Source organism: Prosopis cineraria, unplaced genomic scaffold, assembly GCF_029017545.1.
Source record: "Prosopis cineraria cultivar Desert tree isolate PC_DT_omini unplaced genomic scaffold, ASM2901754v1 PC245, whole genome shotgun sequence".
Classification (NCBI taxonomy): Eukaryota; Viridiplantae; Streptophyta; class Magnoliopsida; order Fabales; family Fabaceae; genus Prosopis; species Prosopis cineraria.
The window spans coordinates 24,289-45,960 of record NW_026555572.1 but is presented as its reverse complement, the minus strand read 5'-3'; the positions used below and the strand labels follow the sequence as shown (position 1 = coordinate 45,960).

The window sequence follows — 21,672 nt, the reverse complement described above, 5'->3', positions numbered from 1 at the left end:
ATTACAAATAATTACTCTATAAGAAAATTCATTTTGATTAAGATCCTAAAATAATATGATAATTTATTAGTCTTCCTACAAATACTGTAAATGAACACATTTTTTAGACTAGTTGTAAGTTTTTAAAGGAGGATTTATAAAATTTGGAGGAAGAATTATAAATTATCATGCTATTTTAAACACTTAATTCATAATAATTTTTTATAGGGCATATATGTGTATTTTTCAGATTCTTTTATATAATTTTTATCATCCTTTTTTTGTAATATTTTAATCAATGAACAAAGTTAATTTTTTTAATAATAAAGTGCCTAGTGTATTATTTTTAAATATTAAATGAAAAATTACATTATATATAAATTTAGGATATTAAATTCTCTTGATCAAATAGTTGAAGAGCAAAAATGCCTTTAATCCTTTTAAATTTGATGAAACAAATGGTAACTTTTTGAGAAAACTATCAATCAATAATTATTGGAGGAAATTTATATTAATCAAAAACTAGGTGTTGTCAAAACCCAAATTAATTGTTATTAATTTAAAATAAGTTATTATTAAAACTACAATAAATATTTGTTGATAAAAGACTAATCTGAATTAACAAATATTTATTCGAGTTTTAACAATAAGTAATCTTTGATTGATACAAATTTCTTCTAGCAATTTTTGATTGATATTTATTAATGAGTCAGGTTCATTACGAAGAATTTAGCAAACAACTTGTAAATCACACTTTTTATAAAATTATTATATACATTGATGTACTTAATTTTTTAAAAAAATACAGATTTATTGGTTTTTTGTGCAAATATATTGTTACATTTTAAGTTGTATCATTTCACAGTTGGAAGATTTTACGTGTGCATGTGTATGGATGGTGGTACTAAGGGTTGAGCAGCCACGACAAAAAATAAACAGAAAAATAAGAAAAGAAAAGTATAATTTTTGGTTTCTAAACTTATTTTAATTATCAATTCAATTCTTAAAATTTAACACAAATAACTCAGCTTCTATACTTTATTAACTTGGAACAATTTGGTCTATATAGTTCTTGATTCATACAACTTGATCCTATGATTTCTTAGTTCAATAAAGAAATTAAATTATATTGAATTAAAGTTTAAGAACTAAATTGATAATGAAAAGAAAGTTTAAGGATTAAAAGTTACATTATACCATAAAGAATACAAAACATGGTTTCACCACATTAATTTATTTACTAGGAAAATAAGACAAAATAACACATTATTTAATTGAGTGCAGATTTCTTTTGGTCTAATTTCAAGTATATGTGAGAAGTGTATAATGTATATTTCTTCTGTGATGTTAAAATTTAATTTAAATAATAACAAATTTTCTTTATTATGAATTAATAATTTAAAAGACGTCCTTGTTCTTCATTATAACAACTATGATTAACCTGTTGGCCTTTTGAGTTTACTGATGGTTTTTGACATAAAGTACACCCTTGATGAATCAATGTTGTTGGCCCAAGCCTACATTGTACATTGAGAGGTCAAGTTAATAAGGGAAAAATATGAGGGTTCTTGACTACAATATATCCCAAATTCGTTTTGAGTAATGAGAGGGATGGCTAAAGTGTTAGCCATTTCCATGTTGCCTTTATTATTTTTCATGCGTGATAGTTATTCAGCAACTTTGTGTGAAAATTAGAGTTAAAAAATGAATGGACTCGACCTATATGAGCTTAGCCCTTAAGGACTCGAGCTCTTTAGTTCAATTTTTTTTTATTTTTTAAAGTCCAACCTTTATATAAAAGGTTCGAGGCTAAGTCCGTAACTCTTTATTATTATTTTTATATTTTTTAAAAATTAAAATTTTCAATTTTAATATTTCATATATTTTTTAAAAATATGAATTATAATATTTAAAAATAAAAATAAATAATAAAAATTCTAATTTTAAAGTATAAATATATATTTTAAAGTTTAAATTTAATTTAAAAATTAAAAATATTTTATTTTTAATAAAAAAATAAAAACGGACCTAAAAAGGCTGCTTGAGCCTGAACCCGTTTTTTCAGAGCCTATTAAGGCCAGGCTTAAAAACTCAATTTTTTTAAAAAATATCATTTTTTTCAAGTCCGAACCCTTATAAAATTGAGCTTAAACAAGTAGCCTTTCAAGCCTGGCCCTTATTCTCGATTCTAGTGAAAACTATATCTCCTATGGGAGAGATATTAACAAGGTAAACAGAGAAAACTTTCACTGCTCTTTTATCTCTTCCACTTGTCCTCTTAGAGATGCATTAGTTGTGAATTAAGAATTGAATTCGAGTAACTCCATTCGTCTATATAGAGGTATAATCTGGTGTAACTTATAGTTATACTTTCGAACTTCATAATCCTACAACATGCAACCACTCAGAAGCCTATAATACAATGCTACTGGCTGTTGGCTTTGTTTCTTGCATTACTATTGTTTTAGGAATTCACTCTTAAGTAGTTAGTTCAAGAAAAAGAGGCTGCTTTCAAGTTTTCATTGTTTTTTTCAAAGGTAATGGTTTATCAATACATATGGGAATCAACACTCTGCTTCATACTCCATCTATTCCTTTGAGAGTTTGAATGACCAGAAGTTTAGAAGCATTTTTAACACATTACCCTTACCTTTACTTGGTTCTCTTCCAAGATAATTTGATTCTTCTCATATCAGCTTGCTGGATAGCTTTTCTTCGTTATTGACTTTGTGCTTTTAATCTTTCTATTTAGTTTCTTAATAAAGTTTGCTTCTTTCTTATATATTAAAAAAACTATTTATTATTTGGCAGTGTAATTAATTCAAATTGAATTATTATTTGGCCTCAATTAGATGTCACACTCTTAGTTGAACCACCCAACTAACTAGGACTCTTTTTCTCACAAAAGAATACTTTGAAATGTTGAGCCGAAAAATAAAATACTATGAAAAGTTTTTACTTTGCACATTCCTCCAACAGGGCTCATTTCTACCAGTTCAAACCATGGAAGCCCATATCGAGCTTACCAAATCCTTTAGGCACAGAGAGCCCAAAAAAAAAAGAAAAAGAAACATACGAACTCTTCGGGCCAACGAGTTTTTTTTTTTTTTTTGTGTAAAAATAAAATTTTTTGCATCTTTTTTTTTAAATTCCATAAAGTGGACTGATTTCACAAAATGCTAATATTCTATTAAGCACATCAACAAAATATGCACATACGGATGCTGGAGACCTTTTTTTTCCCGGATATATTATAATATTATTTAAAAAAATATAACTTTAAATCTTTATACTTTGTTTTCTTTTTATTACAAGTTCTTACAATTTTTTTTTTTGATATATTAAATCCATACATTTTTTATTTTGATAATATAAGTCCCTACATTTTTAATTTTTGATATTCTAGGTCCCTAAATGAATAAAGTATAGGGACCTAAAACACTAAAAAATAAAAACGTGGGACTTAAAACACAAAAAAAAAGTACAGAAAGTGAGCAAAGTATAAAAATTTAAAGTTATATTTTTTTATATCAGTCAATTAGAATGGGTTCATGCCTTTTTTGTAAGGTGCCTAGTATAAATTAAATTATTAAGTGTTCGTGATTTAGAAATTGTGTAGTTTCTTACCATTTTTATAAATATACTGGCTTTTTTAGAGTTTTTATGATTTTCGTATTGATTAGACTAAAGTTAAAATTGTAATAGAATAAAAGAAAAATAAAATCCAATATTAAAGACAGAAGCCATGTGCTAAAGTATATGTTAGAGCCTAGGTAGCATTAGCTTTATCAAGAAAAAGAAGACTTTAAGGAAACATTGCTGTTTAGTCTTTAATATCTACAATTGAAGATATTATTTTCAATTTGAAATCACCAAATAAAATTCTATTTAATAATTTAAATATTTTAAAATAACTTTGGAAATTAATTTTTATATGTATTTTTATTTTATAATTATTTACTGAAATTTTTCCTACTTCATCATTTAAAAACACATTAGAAGAGTTCTTCTAGATGAGAAAATTGGTCCACGGACAACTCAACAAAAACATTTTTTTAGTTTCAAACAGAGTGCTTTTAATAAATTTAAGATCAAAATAAAATTAATTGAAAATTGTAAAATAGTGAAAGTAAACAAATTATGAGGCTAGTTTGATTTTCTTGAAAAATCATACTCCCTCCATTCAAAAATGTAAAAATTTTTTTAAAGTGTTGGATTTTAAAACATATAAGACATTTTCAATATTTTGAGTTGTAGTCATTATTTTTTTCAAAATTACTCTTATTGATAATGACTTTATATTTAGTGTATGATGTTTAATAGGAGTAAATATAAAAAAAATAGAGTTAGTTAAAAAATAAATAATTATTTTATTAGGTATGAAATTAGATTAAAAATGTCTTATATTTTTAAATATAAAAAATATTATTTTACTTATTCAAATAAATCAAGCACAAAATTCCGGCCGACACAAGAAAAAGCCAAAATTGTCAATAGCAATTTTGAAGTAGACGGGCACTTATATATAGGTATATGCATCATGAGCAAAGACAAGCACTTATATAGGTAGGTGGTTTTGTGGGGAATATGCAATAGTAGGGTTGACTTTTTCATGATGGCTTGGACCGCAGCATTTTATTTAATTTTAATTTTTTATTAATTTCTTAAAGACAAAATTTTAGATGGGGTGGATCTCCTAAAGCTTGTCAAGAATAGGTATATGTTATCCACTTCTACACCCCCTCGGATCCATTTTATAAGATTTTTTTTTTGAGGTGATTTGAGAGTCTAAAATACTCTCTCTAGCCCTCTTTATAATAAATTTTTTAAAAATAATTTTTAATTCAAAATGTAAAATATTTTGTACTAGTTAAATTACTTTTTTTAATTTTATCCTTTATTAATTAATGTAAAGGTATTTAATACAATTATGTTATTATTTAAACCTAAAAATAAAAATAAAAATATTATGATGTGATGAAAAAAGCTAATTTTTTTTTAAATACATGAAATGATTGAAAATGTCTTTAAATAAAAATCAGGAAGAATATAAGATATTTTTAAAAAATAAAGTTATATTAGTGATGATTATGTAAATATTATTCTCTATTATTTTATTCTTTGAATAAATTTCTATCCACTTTCTCTCTTATTAGTTAAAGGTAATTGAAAAAATTGTAGAGATATAAAATTAAAAAAGTAATTAATAATAAATCTTTCTATCCCAATGACTTGTGAAAGATACCCTCATTTCTTTCTCAAAAATAAATTTTACACACACACGCACACCCTTCATTTAACACATTTTTTGAAAAATTAAATATTAAAAATATAAGATATTTTCAATCTTTCTAGATGTAATTATTTTTTTAAAAATATTCATAATAAATAAATTATTTTATATTTATTTTGAAGTGAAATACTTTATTAATAAGTATAAATATGAAAACATGGTGTTAATTTATAGACAATTAGCTATTTTATTTGAGTTTGAGATTCAATTAAAAATATTTTATATTTTTGAAGTGAGAAAGTATATATATTCTCTCTTTGTCAAAAAATATAGGGCCTTTTTTAGGTTGGATTTAAAAAAATATAATACTCCCTCCATTCAAAAATGTAAGGTATTTTTTAGTGAGTTAAATATTTAAAAATATAAGATATTTTTAATCTTTTGATGTGTAATTATTATCTTTTTCAAAAGTGTTCTTATTGATGAATGACTTTATATTTATTATAGGGTGTTTAATAAGAGTAAATATAAAAAAAAGAGTTAGTTTGAAAGTAGGTAATTACTTTATTAGAGATGAGATTCTGTTAAAATGCATTACATTTTTAAACAGAGAGAGTATATTTTAAATTTTTAATGTTTAATTAATAATTTTTTTTTCAAATGTACCCCTAAAAAATAAATTACTCAACCCTTCGTGTTTAAGTAAGACATTCTATTAAATAAAGACAAATATAAGTAATGGCATTAATTTAAAAATAAATTAACTGACTTGTTGGAGTGTATTTTGATTAAAAATATCTTATATTTTTTAATAAAGAGAGTATATAATTAAAGATAATAGTTCAAAACTTAAAAAACACTTACATATATATTTACAAATGATAAATTATTCTTATATTGGCAACGGAATTCAAATGTATACCCTTATAAAATATAAATTGCATCTTCGTTTGCCAGACTACTTTTTATTGACTTCGTTTTTTTAAATTAAATTCAATTTTCCCGTAATTTCATTGAAGTGCAATACTACATTAGGAAAGAAACAAAGATGCAAGCAATATGAACATCCAACCTTTGTGGTGCCAATGTAGGATAGATTGTCCCTTTCAAAAGGGAGTGTACCTTCCCTTCCTCTTTTTGGGATATAGGTGGTCCTTCCTGTAACTTGCATAGACCACTTCATCAAAGCCTTTCTTCACTTATCCTTTTCAAACCACCAATAAAAAAAGTAAAAATCAATATTGTTTTATTTTTCATTTTAAATTTATTTATATTGGTGATCTAATTTCTTTTTCATAATTAAACTCTTTTCATCAATGTAAAGAATTAATTAATTGTTTTTATTTATCTATCATTTTAAAGTATGAAAAATGTTAGTTGTTATTTTTTTAATTTTACCCTCATTTATAATTTTAGAAGGTTAAGGTAGTATTTATTACTAAAATAAATTAAATGTATATTATAAATATTGAAAAAATTATACTATGTTATTAGAACTTAAAACTCCTAATAAAAATAATGGAGATAATATAATTTTTAGTTTAATAATGAGATGATAATACCTTTCATTGGATTTTTGTTTACAAGTATTTTCCTATTAATAGCAATCATGTTTGAGGTATAGGTCGACGTTAAATATGAATATCTCTTTTAACAAAAATTCAATTTTGGTTCTCAATGATGTGAAGGGTTAGATCCAACCTTTATTAGTTTGATCCTGTGTTTTTTGAAGTGATTTGGTATTACGTACTCCCCCTGTTAAAAAAAAATGTAAGGAGATAGATGTTTACAAATATAAAGTATTTTAAGTCTTTTAAGATATATTAATTATTATTTTTTTCAAAAAAATACTTCTATTGAATAGATTACTTTATATTTTTTTAGGGTTAAACACTTTATTAAATATGAGTAAATATAGAACGATAATGTTAGTTTAAAGATAAGTAACTATTTTATTGGAGTGAGATTTGATTAAAAATACTCCCTCGTTCAAAAATATAAGACATTTTTTGAAGAGTTATATGTTTAAAAATATAAGGCATTTTTAGTCTTTTGAGATGTAATCATTACCCTTTTTTAAAAGTGCCTTTATTGATAATGAATTTATGTTTATTGTATAGTATTTAATAAGGGTAAATATGAAAAGATAAGGTTAGTTGAAAAATAAGTAATTACTTTATTGAGATATGAGATTTAGTTAAAAATACCTTATATTTTTAAACGGAGGGAGTACCTCATATTTTTTAACGAAGAGAATAAGTATTAATTGAGCTTATTTCAAAAATATTTTTTATTATTTTATTTTTTGAATATATCTATTTTTATCTTTTATTAAAGTTGTTGTATTTTTAGAATTTTAATTTTAAAAATTTAATTGATTTTATTAATATTTATAATTTCATAAAAAAAAAGTCTTCTACGGCTGCATGAAGAAATTAGAAATAAAAATTCCAGCGCGTTACACAAGTTTCAATACAACCCGAGGTCTCAACTACAAAAGGACGGCGGTGCCTAACGGTTTCGTCTCGGCTTTGCATTGAATCACAGCCAAAAAAGGTTCAAATATTCAACAACTCAATCATGAGCCAGCCGGCAATCGGTCCAAGTGAGCCAACGAAACGGTTTGGTTCTGACAAATAACCCCCACCCTTTGACTTGAATTACCGCGTGGACCCCACCATTTTAACCCGATCATCTTAACTGGCGTGTCTTAGAATTCTTGTCGGATAAGACGACACGTGTAAAGATAATCCGAGTCATTGAGCCACGGCAAGCAATGCATGGTTTGTTTGTGCCAGGTGTTAATGCAGGTGCAGTCGGTCACTGTAGTAACGCCCGCAGAGGAACATAACTCCCGCACACAGCGGAGAGGGAGGCTATTATGTGAGAGACGAGTAGAATGCGGGTTGTATCATTGGGTCCCACACGCCTTGCCAGCTGTATGGGGGAACCGTGGATCCCGTGATTGCTTGCCTAATGGACCATGTGGATCCCACCGTCCTCTCCCTCAGCACCTTCCCATCATCAGACATTAATGTCACTATTTTTAAATTATTCGCAGAAGAAAATTTAAAAAAATTTACTCCATCATATTCTCTGTACTATATTACTTAATAAAATATAATAAAAATATAAAATGTATTTTTTTCTAATGTAAATTTGAGTTTTGCTTAATTCAAATTTAAATTTGAATTTTTATTAATGATTAGAGAGATTATTTAGTTCTTAATATAAGTCGTATGAAGAATTATTTATTACTTGTATATAAAAGAATTATTTATTATTTTTATTCTTTTTGTAAATTTATTTTCTTGGTTCATTGTATATTATTTTTAGTGGGGAATTTTTTTTTTCATTTTAGGATATTCTTAATGAATTAACCGTAATTTCATAATTTTAATAAAATAATTAAAAGTATCTTACAATAAAAATAAAAATAAAAGACAATAAAATTTGAAGCATTAGAGGTATACCCAAATCCTTAAAATTGGTCATGTTTGGTACATCAGAATTGTGAAAAGGAAAATGGAATTGGACATGGAATTCTTCAGTTGGCTTGTTTGGTATACCAGAATTGCTTTCTTGAAGGAATCTGATTCCATCAAAATTGATGGAATCCAATTCCATTATAGAGATCATGGAATCCACCAACTCAACATGTAATTGGCTTATGTGTCATTAAAAAAATAAAATAAAAGGTATTTTAAGCTTTAAAAGTACATTCTTTATTTTTTTATTGTTAAGTTTTTCATTAAAAAAATAAAATAAAGGGTATTTTAATTTTTTATATTTTAAATACATATACTTATTAAAATTATATCACGATTCCATCTTCATACCAAACACACTTTTAAAACTCAATTCAATTCCGATTCCGATTTCGATTCCGATTCTAATTTCAATTCTGATTCTATCAAAAACTCTTCTATTATACCAAACGAGGCTTTAGTTCAGGCAAACCATTCATATGTAAAACTCTCTCAACAATATTTGTTTTCTTTTTTATTTTTGATGTTATAAAACTCTCCTTTGTATAACATTAATGATTGATAAATTAAAAATATTTATTTCATCAATAAGTAAAATTTGTATATCTTAATTTTCTCGTTATAATAATTAAGAACTTAAAAGATTCTCTCATTTTTTGAAACATATTTTTTGTTTTTGGACTTGTATAGCTCATAGCTATTAAATATTTTCTCAATTTAAAAATATAAAATATCTTTTAAAGGGTTAAATATTAAAAAATATAAAATATTTTTAATATTTTAAAATGTAATCATTATTTTTTGAAAAAAGTATCCTTATTAAATAAATAATTTTATATTTATTTTAGGATAAAACATCACATTAAATAAGAATAAATATAAAAATATAAAATTAATTTGAAAACAATTAATTAAAAATATTTTATATTTTTTATAAAGAGAGTATGATTTTTTCCTTAATCGCTTGACATCTGTTGAGATATTGTTGTACCCGTGATTGATAATAATATCTACTATTTGTATAAAATAAATAATAATAACAACTATAATACTAATCAATTATAGCGTTGGACTTCTCTTATAATTAGAGACTTTTTTTCGTTCAATTATTTCAGAATCTAGATTAATCATGATAACTACCTATCCTATATTTTGTTGTTATTTATGAACGATTTTTGTTTTTTGTTTATTTGCTTTTCTCATGGTATGTTGTCTATGAGGAAAGAAGAACATCATTTGGGGATCAAATTATTCTTAAGATCATATATTGATTTTGATGGAACTTTAATCATTATTGTTCAGGGTTTGCATTTGAGACTTTTTTTACAATAATATACATATTTAATTTATTAAATATATGGATTTTTAGATAAACAATTAACTAGTAAAATCTGAACACATATTGATGGGAAAAAATCATACATCATTTTAGAGCAATGGCTAATAAACAACTTTTAGTCCTCATGTGAGCATTTATTTTTATATTTTAGCTTCTGTTAAAAAGAATCATTACTACTCACTCATGATATTTTTAGTTTTCCACTATTTTTTTCTCAATACAAACTATTTTATTCATAAATAACTTAAACACAATGCCCAAATTTTTATGGAGATAGATGTTTATATTTAATAGCTTGATCGCACCTTGAATAAAATTAATCTTGATAAGAGAACAAGTGCGCACCATCAAAAACATCTTTAATTACATTGAGTTAAATGTGTGAATTTCTAATAATATCATAACAAGTGCCTAAGGAACTTAATTAAGTTAACTAATATTACCATGACAATTGACAAATACTCTTTGATCATCATATTTTAATAAAAATTAAAATATACAAAATTCTCCTTAATTTTAAAGCAGTTGTACAAAACTTTTTCACATTTAAAAATTCAAAATTAACCTTTATAACTTTTTATTTTTTATCACAAACTTCCTTACTATTATTTTTTAGTCATCTTACTAACAAAAATTGTCATGCTATATTAAGAAAAGACACTTATATGATATTTGATATAAGCTAATAATAGTAAAAAAATATGGATAAAATTTTTATAAAACTATTATTAACTTAACATAAAATGTCATATAGCCTGCCATGTGTTTTCTTTCTAGTGCAACATGAGAAATTTTATTAGTAAGATAATTAAAAAATAATTGTAAAGGAGCTTATGATGAAAATAATAATAATAATAAAAGGTTGTGGGGATTGATTTTACATTTTAGGGCCTTAAAAATAAGAGGGTTCTATACATCTTAAAATTAAGGAAAATTTTGTACATTTTAGCCTTGATAAAAAAAACTAAATTATTACTCCCTCTGTTAAAAAATATAAGATATTTTTTGAGAAGTTAGATATTAAAAAATGTAAGATATTTTTAATTTTTTGAGGTGTAATTATTGCCTTTTTTTTTTTTCAGAAGTGTCCTTATAGATAATGACTTTATATTTATTGTAGGGTGTTTAATATGAATAAATATGAAAAGATAATGTTAGTATGAAAGTAAATAACTACTTTATTGAAGGTGAGATTCAATTAAAAATATTTTACATTTTATAACGGAAGGAGTATGTAATAAGAAATATATTAATTCTGACAGTTTTAAATCATATCCATGGAATTATTTAAATTGAGTCATATACTCCAACAATGCAATAAACTTGTTCAATTCCTACTGATTATTTTTTGTTGATTATACATTTTATAATAGACATTAATATTGTTCGATTTTGTTAATAGTTGATATATTTAAATGAGATGTATTATAAATTTTTACTAATGATATGGAAACTACATCGTATAATTACTTAATATATTAAATTTAATTAAAAAATAATTAAATTATATGCAATTATAAATATATTAATCACCTGCTCATATAGTGCAACTTGTTCGATTCTTATTTATTCCGGCCAATCAAAACTTCCTATTTATTATTTCTTAAGTAATAAACATCTGATTAACATTATATTAATGCATCTAGTATAAAATCATTAAAAAAAAAAGCTAAAGAGGGAAAAAAATGCATCTACTGTAAACATAAGGAAATAAAATTCATCACTCTCACAATATTCTTAAAAAAAGACCAGCTTTATCCAAGTTTAAAGTCATCTCAAACCCGATTACATTGCATTGTTTTCTTTTTTTTTTTTTCTTTGCTTTTTTAAGAGTAAATTTCTTTCCACTTTCAGCTGGATCAATCAAAATTAAGGATCACGTGAAACTTGTAGAGTAAGATTAGAGAATTTAACTTTTTCTTTATGCCAATGAATGACTTGGAGGTCAATTAACCTCTGTGCTTAGTCATAATAAAGAAAAATTCCTGGCTCATTTTTAATTTGTGCTTTCTAATTATCTAAAATATTTTCTTAAAATAATAAAAATGAAATAAAACTCATAAATTTCTTCTAAAAATTTATAAAAAATAATAATAAAAACATAAAATTTGGATAAAATATTTTGTTCTGTTTTTGTATCATAGATATCTTAGTTTTTGGAAGCAACTTTTTTAAATGAATCATTTAAAAATTTGTATATATGCGATTACAAAGTAGACAATAATTTTCATTGAATTTTCAAACACTTCGACGGAGGCCGAAAAAACTACAGCGCCGAAAGTAAAAATGTTTATAAATAAATATAAATATAGAAAATAAAAATATAAATACAGTGGGAAAACAGAGAGCTGCACACGTAAAAGAGAGAGAATGAAACAGAGTGCGAGCATTCCCACTGACTGATATTCTCTGCTTCTCAATTCTCTGAACCAAATTTCGTTTTTCTTTTGTATAAAAATTCAAAGCGACGGCACCGATCATCTGCCGCCAGATCGCATGGCAAAGTCTGGCGTGGCGGCGGTGGACTCTGATCCAGCGGTGGCGACAAAGGTGTTGGAATTGAAGAAGGAATTGAACAGGTTGGTGAACTCCATCATCGACGATGATGATTGCAGCATACAAACCATTGATCAAGCTAAGGAAGCTCTTTCGACTCTTAAGGACCTCAAGCTTCGAAAGAGATCGTCATCGTCACCATCTTCACAATCTTCGTCGTTTAAGCTAAGCAAAAATTCTGGTTTTCCAGAAGAATTTAAGTGTCCTCTTTCTAAGGAATTGATGAGAGATCCTGTCATTGTGGCATCTGGAAAGGTTAGTGTCATAATTCGAATCTGTTTGGCATCTGTGAAAATGTTGTAGATTAAAGAACCAGAACTAGATAGATTACAATGTGTTTATTTGTTTTCTTTCTATTTTTCAGCGCCAGCGATTATTTTCTTGTCCGCGTAATTTCTTAAAAAAATTGAGTTTCTTGTAACTTTTCGACATAAATTTAGGCTAAACACACAGTTCATTGAAATATGGAACTTTTAACTACTCAGTTATTGCTTTCTCAGATACTCCCTACTTGTTATTACAATCAACCAAAGTGAAGATGTCGGATTTTATATTTTATAATTTTTCCCCTTTCTTGTCAGTTGCTCTTCTTGACTTGAAAGTCCTAATGGGAAAGAAAGAAGAATATGTTTTTATCATCATCATCAGTTCATTTTCCAGAACCTTGAAAATCAGGATTTTCTACCTGTTCGTTTTAGGTTAATTGAATCTTAACCATGTGAAACTTTCAGCTTTCCTTCTTTCTCTCTATTTTCTTTTCCGTCTTGTTTTCTTTAAGTCCAATCAGTTTTCTCCTGCTTTTCTTTTTCTTGTTCAATGTGGCACGCAATTTATTTATTTACTATTTTTTTAACTTTATGTGATTGTCATCAAGAATTCTGATGTCTGGTAGTTGGTGTTATTAAAGAATTCAATTGACTTCCTGTTAACGCGTTGCTGTCGCTGGAAGTGTGATTTCTGGTACTTTTTGTTTGATCCACTGAAAATTTTCAGATCTTCCTATTATTTTGTCGTTAGCTTTCTGCATTAGTGTTTCAATTGGATAAGTAAAAGCACAAAAATTAAAACCGTAGTAACAGTATATTAACCATTGTGGAAGGAAAGAGAGAGAGTGGAAAGTTAAAGAATATTTTTCTTTATGTCCATTAAATGTGATTCTTTAGCGAATGGCGGTGTCGATTAGCAGCTTTGTGTAAAACTTTTTGACTAATTTCCCTGAAAGGGAATGATGAACTTCTAGTGTTCTGAGCTCTTTCCTTTCTGTTGTGAATTGCTAGTGTTGCTTCTCCACATTCCCCAACTTCTTTTTGTCTGTCTGCTCCAAGCCTTTATTCTGTAACACCGATGCTATTAGAGGATTATACAGTGAAATGATTCAGCACATTTACTTAATGACTTAACTGCTAAGGTAAAATGATTTTCACACAAAACAAAAGCTTTAATAATCATGTCTTTACTATTAAGTTAATGAACACATTAACTACCAAGAACTTTTTGACTTGTCGGCATAATGATACTGAGGTTTTCCCCTAACTTCGTTCATCTCAATTATGCAGACATATGATAGACCCTTCATTCAAAAATGGCTGAAAGCTGGGAACAGAACTTGTCCTCAAACCCAACAAGTCCTCTCACACGCTGTCCTCACTCCAAACCACCTCATAAGGGAAATGATAGAACAGTGGTGCAAGAACCATGGGGTAGAATTATCCAACCAACTTGAGTGTATTTACAATGAGGAAGACATAATAACAAAAGCAGATCACGATCACTTTCATTCTTTGCTTGAGAAAATGTCCTCATCATCACTTTCTGAGCAGAAAGCAGCCGCAAAAGAGCTTCGCTTATTGACAAAGAAGATGCCTTTGTACAGAACACTCTTTGGTGAGACTTCACATGCCATTTCTGAGTTTCTCAAACGAGTCTCTGCAAGCGACTCTTTGAACAACATTCATCCTGATCTCCAAGAAGATGTGATCACAACACTTTTGAACATCTCAATCCATGACAACAACAAGAAGCTTGTCGCGGAAACTCCTATGGTGATTCCAATTCTTGTGAAAGCCTTAAAATCGGGAACTATAGAAACTAGAAGCAATTCTGCAGCTACCCTTTTCACTTTATCTGCTCTAGACTCAAACAAAGATCTCATAGGAAAATCTGGAGCCTTGAAGCCGTTAATTGACCTCTTAGAAGAAGGGCATCCCTTAGCCATGAAAGATGTTGCTTCAGCAATTTTCACCTTGTGTGTGGTTCACGAGAACAAGGCAAGAGCAGTGAGGGAAGGGGCAGTGAGTGTTATATTGAGGAAGATCTCAAGCCGGGTTTACGTGGACGAATTGCTCACAATCCTCGCGCTGCTCTCAAGTCATCAAAAGGCTGTCCAGGACATGCTAGATCTTGGAGCTGTTCCTAACTTGCTGAGCATCATGAGGGAGAGCAATTGTGAACGAAACAAGGAGAACTGCATAGCGATTCTTCAAACTATATGTCAGCATGACAGAGGAAAATTGAAGGAGATAAAAGAGGAGGAGATTACCTATAGAACTATCACTGATCTTGCATTGAATGGAACTTCAAGGGCTAAGAGAAAGGCTAGTGGAATTCTTGAGAGGCTGAATAGGGTTGTTAATATTACACACACTGCATGATAGTATTGTTGTTACTGTGTATATTCTGCTTCTCTGTTTTTCTCAGGTTGAGTTGTTGAAAGTTGGAAAAAAAAAAAAAAAGTAAATTTGTGTCTCACTAAATTTTGTAAATTCTTTGAGTCAAGTCATTCCCATGTTCAGGAGCTATTACTTATTAGCATCTCAATAAAGTGAATCCAATGCTCTTTCCCTCCAAATGTTTAAGAAACCTTGTAGAAGGAATAAGCTTATAATACAGTTCAATTATTCTTTTAGTGGCATTTGCAATTTCACAACTTATCCTAACTTCAACTTTCCTAGCCGTAAAGATACCAAAGAATGTGCAAAACCTTCATAGAAGGACTTATGTTTTCCATAGTTCGGAGTATGTATCAATGCCTATTTATAATATAAGCATGTATCGTGAAAGGGAAAAATGCAGTTTCGCAACATAAAATTGACAAGCATACATAAAGATTGAAAAATCATAAAATTTTAAAGAAATTAATTTTTATATTTTTTATCAATCAATTTTTCACAAAATTATTACAACTGTCCCAGCCGACAGAGCAAGGAGCCTATTACGAAGTATTTTTTAAGGCGTGTGTATCCTGTGCTGTGCCCATGATTTAAGGCTTTTTCTCACATGTCGGTTGAAAAATTTCTCTGAGTATTTTTTTTCCCCATAGCCTCATATTATAAGAAATTTGGAGTATTATTACCTTCCATCAAAATTAATCTGAACCCATTTCTATATAGAACCGTTATTATCAATGACAAATTCACAATTACTCCAATTATATCCTCTATTATCTTAATCTACTTTTTTTGTATAGATAAATTTTTTTATAATTTTGTTAGGGGAATGACAATTTAACACCAATACTTTAATTTTTTTTTTTCAGATTAAAGAAATTAAAATTTCGGCAAAGAACATTTGGTCCTTGATAATCATATAAAATTACATAATTATTATTTTCCCCAAAATCTTCCATGTTTTATTTGAGAAGATCAATTGTAATATACTATATAGTTTTTTTTTTTGTTAGCATGTAATATAGAGTACTATATTGTTAGTAGTAAACTACAGAAGATGAATATCAAATATTTTCAGCAAGTCTTTCCAATATTACCATGTTAACATTTGAAATTATAGAGGAATTTTTTTTTAATATATCAATGTCAAATATTAAAAGTTAGTGTAGAATTTTAGAAGTATTTGTTATAAAGATTGACACTTATTTTACACAATTTATTATTAATTATATAATAATTTACAAACGATCTTCTTAAAACATGAAACATTTTATGGGAAATTTGAATTATGCAATTTCATTCGAGCATTATGAGCCAGATTCCTTTACTGAAAATTTTGAATTTTTAGTTGTAAATTTAAATTAAATTGATATATTAGTCCGAAGTGTCATCCTCTTATTTTCTTCAATCAATGAATGAAATTATTGTATTATATATCAGTAAACTATTTATTTTTTCTAAGAAATTTCGTTTGTTATTTTTCTAAAAAAATATAACTATAAATCTATAACTTTGAAAAAACTTAACTCATATTTCTCTACATTTTATATATGCTAAAATGTATCTTTAATTCTTTAATTTTACAAAAGATTTTATTTTAATCACTTAATTTTATAAAGTGTCTTTTCAATCATATAAATTGTCACTTATTAATCATAATAGTATTAGTTTAGTCAACAAAAATAATATTTGCATTAAAATTGAAAATATTAACATATTAAGTTAATTTTTTTAAAAAAATAACAATAATTAATAGAAAAATAAGGGTTAAAAAATTAAAATAATATTTTATGAAATTAAATGATTAAACTAAAAATTTTATATAAATTATAAGATCAAAAGTACATTTTCCTTTTCTCTTTTTAAGGATTGAGACCATCTTAAAATACAACAAAATTTGATAAAACATAACAATGTTTAGTTAAAAAAGATGACTCAATCCTATAGAAGTATGAGTTTGAATCTCATTTAGTGACGTGAAGATCTCATTAGTAATTTATAAGTATATTTTTAAATGCTTTTTTACACCTAGGTAAAAGGAAAAATGTGTTCTTTTTTAAACCTTAACCTAAATTCACAGAGGTTTCTCTTTAATTTTTTTTAATACTCACATACATGCATTTATAGAAGATAATTATGTTCGAGATATTGTCAGACACTAAACTGACATAATTTTATGACTCAATTGAGATATATAATTTTTACTAAAAGAACAAAGCAATAAAAAATTAATTTCATTAAATTATATAAATCTATTCATTTAGAAAAATAAATCTTACATGTAATATAGCTCACGACTGGGTGTGTGTGGGTGTGTGTGTATTTTTGGCATCCGTGTGTATATATATTTAGCTAAACAGATATAGATCAAATGCTGTGTCTTTTCTCCTCCAAAGAGGTTGAGGTTTAGAAATTTGTTAACTCATAAATATTTGTGATGATATTTATAAATTATTCACTAATAAATTTTCCTTATTAATAATAAAATTTATAACCCATACACTAAAAAATAGGTATTATGTCCTTATCAATTAAAACAAACAAACTATGGCATCCCGTGTTGAACACTGCTCATGTCATGATATGATATATTTGCCTTTTTTTAGGGGGAAACTGCTCAGACCTTACTTATCCGTGAGCTGCCAAACCTTGAAATTTGGAGTACTTTGCCTATTCCACAAGTTTTCATTCCCCTATTTATGGTTTCCTAAAATGCATGCTTCTTTAATAAGTTATGCCGCCCATATCACTCTATCAAATTTTAATAGTATGAATTCAATTAATTAATACTTATCTCTATTTTTATGAACATATTAATATAAAGTTGTGTTTGAATGTACAAGAATTTGGATTTCAACCAAATTATCCATTTGAGTATGTCAAATCTAAATTCATGTTTTATAATAATTTCTTTATAATTTTAAATTTTCACTAAACTTTATTTGTTTGAAATTCCACATGTTATAACACCCGTTTTCTTCATGTTTTTATTATTAGTGTCTTTATTATTTTTGTCACTTTTTTTATCTTCGGTTTTTGTATCTCACTAATTAAAGAGTAAATGTAACTTCATCATTTTTAATATTTTATTTTTTGCTTTGAACCCCAACTCATTTGTCTTTTACATTTAAAATTTTGTCACACAATTCAAATAAAGGATTTTACATATGAATTTTAAATATAAAATTTAAATTTAAATCTATCACTACAAACGATACCTAAAAGAATTTTTAAACTATAAATAATAATATTTTTTACATAAAATAAAAAGCATCTTTAACAATTTAATTCTTGTACCTTCACAAATACAATGTAAAGTGTTTTCAGAAGATGAAAAAACAATTACAAATTAATGTAATTATAAGATGTAAATTCCATATATAATCATAAAAATATATGAATTGAAAAAATCCAATATTTTCAGACTTATCCCAACAATAAATTTTTTCTATTTAGATATCAATCTCTCTTGATAGAAATTTTTTAAGATCAATAATATTCTTCAACAACAATGAAGATTAATCTTTCATAAAGTATGAAAGGCAAATGATAAACCCCTCTTAATCACGTTTGCTTCATGCCAAACTCCTAACCATTTATTTAAAAAACGGTACCCATTCCATTTATACCAACGTGAGTTGGTTTCATATACCACCTAGGCCATAATATTTGAAACCTTATATACAACCTACATTATAGGCCTATAATATATGGGATAATGACAAAAAAAAAAATCATCTTCAAATATACAAATGACAATTAAATTTTATAAAATGTTATTATTCTTTTCAAGTCTTTAAAATTTTTTTTATATTACTGATTTTTAATGAAATGAATAAGATATCCCTGGTTTAAAATAAAAAAAAAGTAATAGTTCTGGCTCAAAAAAGGTAAGTATCGATAATCACTTTACTGTAAGTGATAATTAATTTTCTTTTAATAATGATTAGAATAGAACAAGTATTTAAAACTTTTTGTTCCTATGCAAATTTTTAATTTACTGAAGTCAAAGTATTGAAAATATTTGTGAGGGTTAATGTTCATTCTTATCCATGATTTTTTTTAGAAGTATTAGGCACCTTATATTGATAAATGAGATAATTTTTCTCTAAATCATTTTTTTGAGGAGAAAAAAAAAACTTTTTGTTAGTCACCTGTAGGGATGTTAGGCTAAGTTAGTCTTTGGCCAAATGGACATAAGTTTATGTGGTAAGCTAGAGGCTTAAGCTTAGTCTGAAGCCTGTATAAGGCTTCTCTCATGGTTCAAGCCTTAACATATCTAAAGGCCGATTTGGTTTAAAAGCTTATTTAAAAACCTATTTAAAAGTAAGCTTTTTAAATAAGCTTACATTTTAGTTTTAAATGTCTCAAATATACTTTAAAACTATTAGTATAAATATGTAACCTAATTTATCATTTATAATATATAATAATTAAAAAAATTTACTAACTATAACATAATACAATAATAAAGTAATAACATTAAAATCAATATACAAGTCTAATATGATTGAAAATATAATTAAAAATAAAACATAGATTAATTAAAAATTAAATTATGAAACTGATATGTGTATGGTATATTACATAATATATATACATAAATAGGCTGATTTGTTAGTTTCGTAAGCTAGGCTTTAAAAAACTAAGCCTGATCTATTTAACTAAATATGCCTAATTAAAGGTCTGAACTTGGCTTGAGTAGGCTCAGCTTGAAGTAGGCTAAGGCGTAAGCTCCTGATAGAGGTTTGATCTATTCTTATCTCTAGTCACCTGTTAACTTTGTTATTTCTCACTAACGCAGCATGTGTGTGGTGTAACAGCCCTCTGGGTCACCCCGCCTCCCCAAGGTCATTTCCCAGCGCTGGACACTCTCCCCCCAGGCCCCACAACAAGGGCGACCCCACCCCTTACGGTGAGCATCAGGAGACAAAGGCTTCCCCGCAGTAGTGTGCAGGATTATTCCCCTTGCGGAGAGCCTCCCCAGGTTCGATCCTCCAACCTCTCCTACATAACAAAGTTGAGGCTGAACCTGGTACCATTGAGTCAAGACTCAATGGTACCAGGTTCAGCCTCAACTTTGTTAAGGTAGTAGAGGTTGGAGGTTCGAGCCTGGGGAGGTTCTAAAAAACCCCCATAAGGGTGGGGTGAGGAATAACTACTGTACCACCAGTGGGAAAGCCGGTAATCATGTGGTGACATGTGTGTTGTCCAGCGCCTGGGAAAAGACCCTGGAGAGGCAGTGGTGACCCAGGAGGGCTGTTACATGTTGATTCATGCATGGTGATAGGTAAAATTTTAACTATGTCTTTTAATATTAATTTGTCTCTAATTTTTTTAGTAGCGTTGAGCATCACGAAGACTTGTTAAAATAAAATTTAATAAATATTATTAAATAAATATTTTTAATATTTAATAATTCAAATATTATTATTTATAAATATTCATCTAAAATTTATAAATTATTTTTTTAAATATTAATAGCTCAAATTAATTTTATATAAATTTATAGATAACTTGTAAATTATGTATGAAGATTTATAAATAATAATAATATTTATAAACAAATTGTAGAAAATAATAAAATTAACATTAATTAAGTTTTTTAAATATTTTACGTTCATTCCCTTGGGTCAAAATAAACTTTGCACTGATATTGGAAAAAAAAAAAAACAAACACTTTGCCCTGTGGATGGATGAATTGCATTCGATGCTCGTCACAGATGAATTGCATTCGGTGCTCATCATTTGTGATGAGCACCGTGTGCTCAGTGGGGCCAGGAACAATTTTGATCTTTTATTTTAATCTTATCTAATTCTTATTGTTCATTTAAATTAATTTTTTTAATATTTTTAATATAATATTTATTAATATAAAAAATATAAAAATTTTTAATTTTTAATATATTTGTTTATTATCAATTTGATCAGTAGAGATTTAATCTAGCAATTCAATTTAATATTAAAAAATTATAATTTCACAATTTGATTATACAAACATACTCTGTAAAGTTTAGGTATAATTTAGATGATCTAATTTAATATTAAAAAATTTATAAATTTTATAAAATAACCATTTAAATGTACTCTAAATAATTCAAATTTAATAATAAATTTTTTATTTTAATAAATAAAATATTAAAAAATATTTAAAAGATAAAATTAAATGAATGTCGAGAATCAAATAAGTTTGAAATGAAAGGCCAAAATTACTCCTGATTTTGATGAACATTGCAGAATGTGGACGCATGAACAGACCACACCTGAAACATGACAAACTAGAACTCAGAGCATTGCTGCTAAAGAAAAAGAAGTATTTGCACACACGCAACTAGTGTAGCACACACTCAGCGTATTTTTGGTAATATTTTTAGTTAATTAACAGTCTTTTTAAAAAATATTACACTATTC

The 21,672-nt window shown here is 26.9% G+C and overlaps 1 protein-coding gene across 1 annotated transcript; it reads left to right on the top strand.

The window, feature by feature from the left end:
- The first annotated feature begins 12,410 nt into the window (after positions 1–12,410).
- On the top strand, positions 12,411–15,500 carry LOC129296044 (U-box domain-containing protein 9-like). Its single transcript, XM_054934642.1, has 2 exons — positions 12,411–12,850; positions 14,152–15,500. Exons 1-2 carry the CDS (start codon positions 12,536–12,538, stop codon positions 15,244–15,246), a joined length of 1,410 nt encoding a protein of 469 aa, XP_054790617.1. The 5' UTR covers positions 12,411–12,535; the 3' UTR covers positions 15,247–15,500.
- The last annotated feature ends 6,172 nt before the right edge of the window (positions 15,501–21,672 follow it).

Excerpts from the sequence above, each read along its gene's own strand:
- LOC129296044 (XM_054934642.1), top strand. The coding sequence starts at position 12,536 with ATGGCAAAGTCTGGCGTGGCGGCGGTGGACTCTGATCCAGCGGTGGCG. Across the intron at positions 12,851-14,151 it reads TCATTGTGGCATCTGGAAAG|ACATATGATAGACCCTTCAT; the intron begins GTTAGTGTCATA and ends TCAATTATGCAG.